The sequence below is a fragment of the Lissotriton vulgaris genome, chromosome 5 (genome assembly GCF_964263255.1).
Source record: "Lissotriton vulgaris chromosome 5, aLisVul1.2, whole genome shotgun sequence".
In the NCBI taxonomy this organism is placed as follows: Eukaryota; Metazoa; Chordata; class Amphibia; order Caudata; family Salamandridae; genus Lissotriton; species Lissotriton vulgaris.
In genome coordinates this window covers 68,050,510-68,055,642 of record NC_141693.1, presented here as the reverse complement: position 1 = coordinate 68,055,642, position 5,133 = coordinate 68,050,510, and the positions used below count along the sequence as shown (strand labels likewise).

The window sequence follows — 5,133 nt, the reverse complement described above, 5'->3', positions numbered from 1 at the left end:
TATTAAAATTACCCTTACATTTTCCTTGATTCTGTTGAACATTTTTGTTTTCTAAAGTTGCAATTTGTTGTTAAGCCACTTTTACCTGTGCCCACATAGCTTTTTCTTTCAGCTTCTTTTGTTTAGCATCTATCTCATCACTGCAGTATCTTGCTTTTCTCAGAATGTCATCAACTGTGAGTGATTGCCAACCAACTATTCCTGATCTAGTCATTTCACCAATTTCAGGTCTCAAGCCATAAACAAATCTGTATATAAAATGGCTCATATCCTTCTCACTCAATTTCTCGTAACCACTGTATTGTTTAAATACCAGCAGTAGTCTTTCATAGAATGAATGTACTAATTCTTTTGGTTCTTGATTTGTTCTGTCAATTTTAACCCAATCTACTTCTTTTGGGGGAATCTTGTTTTTCAACCACACAATCACCTTATCATACAGATTTATAACATCAGGTGAAGGTGCACCTGTTACTTTATCTCGAGCAGGTTCCTCTTTGGGCCAATCTATAGAAATTTTACATTCTGTCCAAAGATCTGAAGGAACAACAATGTCAAAAAATCCATCAAGATCAATCCACAGAACTTTTGATACCTTAACAAATCTCTCTACCTGTCGATACCATTCCACAGGTTTTTCTCTCAGTCGGGGAAAATCATTTGTAAACAGCAAAATGTCCTGTCTTGTCCATGGAACATGAACATACCCTCCACCAGCTATTTCTCTCATAGGGAACTCAGTTGCTATTTCCTCTCTTTCTCTTTTTTTCTTCCTCTCTTTTCTTTGTCCATTTCACTCTCCATTTGCTTAATTCACCTTATCTTTTTAGAAACACTATTAATTCTTTTATATGAATTATCCGTCCTGTGGTGTTCATGTTTTCAATATCTTTTTCAGAGAAATCCACTCTGTAATGTTTCTGCAAATTTTTCTGTTTACTCAAATCCATTTCTAATTCAGCAGCCATTTCTTCTAACTGATCATACTTGGTTTTCATTTTCCATTGTATACTTTTACAAATGAACAATAATTCATTATCCTGATATAACTTTAAACTGTCAGGTCCAATTGTGCCAATAATCAATTCCTCTAAATCTGCTTTCAATTTTGCAACATCGAGTAATTTAAATTCTGGGGGCTGTGGAGTCTGTGTTAAATCTATTTTATTTATGCTCTTTTCTGGAGTTCCAGAATCAGATCCTGCAACAGATGGAGTTTGACCATTTGATAATATTTGATTAAAAGTTAAGTCTGGCATCTTTTTCTCTCGGTGAATTTCTGTTAAATCTGAATAAAAATTTTCAGCTACTTTCTGAATTTCTGCATTTAATGGGACAGTCAGAGCTGAATGTCTAATTTCTTTTTGATCAAAAACTGGAACAACAGGTCCAATTGTTACTGGTACCGTTACTGCTTCCATGCCTTTAGTTAACTGCTGTATTAATTCTTCTTTTGATTTTAAATATTCTGAAATATCTGGTATATCTTCAGGTCTTTCTGTTCTTTTTACATTTCTTGGGATTTCATTTCTCTGAACTGGAGTTTCAGCATAATTTCTACTTTCTCCAGATGTACTAGAATTAGTTCTTGTTTCTACTCTTTCAGGAAATTTTGCATTATTCTCATTTAATCTAAGTGGAGACTCATCATTAATTTCTCTAGGAGGAGCACTTGGAGAAGTTCCTGGAGGAATTCTCGGGGTTGACCATGAACAAACTGGTTGATAAGGTGGCATTTTTGATTTTGTAATGTAAATCTCTTCCACAACTGAATCTTCTAATTCACTATCTTCACCAATATTATTTTTCTTTGCAGAACTCTTTTGACCTGTTTCTTCACTAAATCTTGCTGGGTACAAACCATCACACATATTTGCACGTCTCCAACGACGCATTCTATCTTCATGTGTTTCTCGATTAATGTCTGATCTAGTGCCTCTTGAAACACCTCTGTTTTCACGTTCTAATTCAAACATCTCATCTTCCCATTCAGCTAAAGCCTCAAATTGTGTAGGTCTAGGTTTTGGTACGAGAGTCATAATTTTTTCTCTCAAGTTTTTCAACACCTTGATGTTAAATGACCCATCTTCCGGCCATGCCAAAACACCATAATTTTTAGTATATTCCATCCAAAGGCAAGTATGATAACCAAATTCACCTTCCATATAGGCTGCAGGTGTTTTGTACTTATACAGTAATTTTCCACCTCGCGTTTCAATTTACTTGTCACTTTTGAAAATATTTTTCAATTTCTGAAACCATGAAGGCTTGTTTTCCTCATTCATGTAATAATAATTCAGCCTTTTAAACAATTCCGCTTACTACGAAAAGATCGTAAATATTTTCTTCTTGTTCCGCTGCACCAGCCAATCCGTGCGCGAAACTCACTAACAAGCCAATCAGGTTAAGCCACGTCACTGCTCTATTCAGTCAATAGGATTACTGAATTTCAGAATGAACCAATCAGGTACAAGCCTGCCTAGTCACATGAGCCAATCAGTGCGCAAATACTGTGACGTATGCTAGCCAATCACAGCGCGAACCCTGTGACGTATGCTGCCACTGCAGCTTCGCTGTCCTTGCTCTGCTCTGACACCTCCTTTACAAAATATTTTCACAGCTCCATTTTTACAAAACTTTCAATGGAATTCAATTAGTAACTTCACAAAAAAAACATTTGTCTGTTTCGCTAAAATAAAGTGATAGCTTTTTCATCCATTCAAGTATTCTCTCATGTGAAATAGATGACGCTATTTTTACAGAATATTTAAATTCGTTGATAAAACAAGTAGTCTTGTTCTACCCTTCTAGCACACACAATCATACGGAAAGAATCCCTAAACATTCATACATGAAATTTTGGTAGGACTTTAACCCACCAATAAAAATCCTCACTTGCCAGTAAGAATAGACAACGCTTCCTTACCCTTCACTCAAGCTTGGATAAATTCTACTACTCTTTTCACAGTGAGTTTTAAAACAGGACAGTTGTCCCTATACTCAAAAGCTTCAATTTCATAGACAATCCTCACTATACATTCAACTTAACATACCTAAGATCCCTAAACTTGTGCTGTACGTCCACAACACTAGTGAAATATGACAATACCACTATTTTGAAACAGAACAAATGCACTGTGTAACTTCACTTGTGACACTTTAAATTTGCTGGCAAACCAGGAATTTTCACACTGCTGGAAAAAACCTTTCGACTACATTTAACAACTGAACAAACTTAACAAGTTTTAGACATGTATCCTATATAATTATCATGTAACATGTCAGTTACCATAGTAACCATCCTCTGCTACCAAGTAATTGATCCAGCGCTCCTTATGAAAAACTGTCTCACAAACACTACTCTTCTCCACAATACTCACCATTAATCATGAATCACTACCAAGGCCCATAAACTAACAAGACAATTTTTGAGCGACTGAATCATGTGACTTAATTAATCAGAACTATTCACAAAATATTAAAAAAATTATACACAACTGCAGTTTATCATTTCTTACCATGGTTTTAAAATCATATGACATTTAATTAAGTCACTAAGGCGATTGGATTAACTAATGATAACTAGACCATGAATAAACAAGACCAGCTTGTTGTTTCAAAAATCTAATTTTCTTAGCTTTATTTATTCAAAGAAAGAGCATTTCTATTCAAAGATCATTATTTTATTAGCAAAGTGAAAGCATCATTCAAGGAAAAGGCTTATTAGACTGACATTTTAAAGGAAAAACCAATTAGCATTAATTAAAGGAAATAAAGTTCCCATTCCGTAAATTCTATCTCCCTATCTAAAACTCTCTTCACCCTAAAGAAAATCCATTAAAGACTGCTGTCCTTACATGCGCTAAAGAGTCCAACAGCACGTCACGCTCTTCAGGAATCAGAAAACGAGGAGAGATTCCCTCCTCCCCATGAGCCAGGTTTTATACCTTTCTATCTAGCTAAAGTAGCTAAATTCTACATTCTTCTTCATAAATCCAAATCTGTCATTGGCTGAGCTGTGTCAGTCCATCCTTATGTCATTCATTCCTGACCAAGTCCGGGGCACATCATAAGCCCTTATTGTTCTTAGATTTTCCATCCTTTTAGCTTCCTCGAAAATGAAAAATTCGCCCGAGCATACAACTTTACTGCCTAATCTTGGAAGGCATTACAAGCTTCCTGTCCTTGGACAAAACTCCATGAGCACATTATGCACAACGTATTCAACAGTAATTTCTGACAAAATTGTCGACGTGGTAAAACTTTCCACTTCTCGTGTTGTGCAAGGCTCTTCTCTGGACAAGTTTCAAAAAAGCCATCTTTTGTAGGCCTAAAAGGCCTCTCACGGAAACTAGTATTCAAACAAACACAAAACAGTAATTAATTTGGGAATTGAGACCCATTCTGTTACCCGCCCCCTTCTAATTATTAACCGGGTTAATTATGTTACCTGGCCAAAGCACATATAGCAGCATTTATATTAACCTTCTTCTTTTAGGCCATAAGGATCCTCCACGAGCTTTTTGCCACAGAAAATACATAACATTACATAAGCACAAAGATAGCCGCATGCCATTAATTAAACAGCCGCATTTAATACTGACAAAGACGGTAGAGAAGGTTAGTTTATTATTTTTCCACACACTTGCAAATGCAACATAGGAGCACATTAGTCCTGCATGTAATGTCTGCAATTTTAAACTAATTTGGTTGATAAATTCAACACATGCTATTAGTACTGTTATATTTGTCATGGAAGTTTAACTTTGCGAGTTTGAACGAAATTTCATTCAACATCTCGCTCCATCACTAGTTTTCAATTTAGATATATATGTTAATCTCATAGCATATGCATGGTAGTTTACATTGTGCTAATTTGCATTTACAAAAGTAAGTTTTGTTTGAACTTGCTGTTGGCCCATACGGATTCCCATTTCGAGTTCTTTACCCTATTCTCCCTTTTTTTTATCATTAACAGGGCGGTTTTCGTAATCTTGAAGACAGGGCTGGAGGCATGTGTGAGCTTATTCGCTGTCAGGAGTGCCCGTGGGTTGAGGTTGCTTAGTATTGCTCTCTCTACTAGTAGCCATGCTGGGGTGTAGAATTGTGGAGGTGTTAGCCATGCAGAACCTT

At 36.0% G+C, this 5,133-nt stretch overlaps 1 protein-coding gene across 1 annotated transcript; it reads right to left on the bottom strand.

The window, feature by feature from the left end:
• Positions 1-818: 818 nt before the first annotated feature.
• Positions 819-2,039, bottom strand: LOC147710196 (uncharacterized). The gene has a single exon (XM_086919327.1). The coding sequence runs from the start codon at positions 2,037-2,039 to the stop codon at positions 819-821; it is 1,221 nt and encodes a 406-aa protein (XP_086775453.1).
• Positions 2,040-5,133: the final 3,094 nt, after the last annotated feature.

What these genes read in the sequence shown, in the direction of transcription:
- LOC147710196 (XM_086919327.1), bottom strand. Translation starts at nt 2,039, where the DNA reads ATGACTCTCGTACCAAAACCTAGACCTACACAATTTGAGGCTTTAGCT.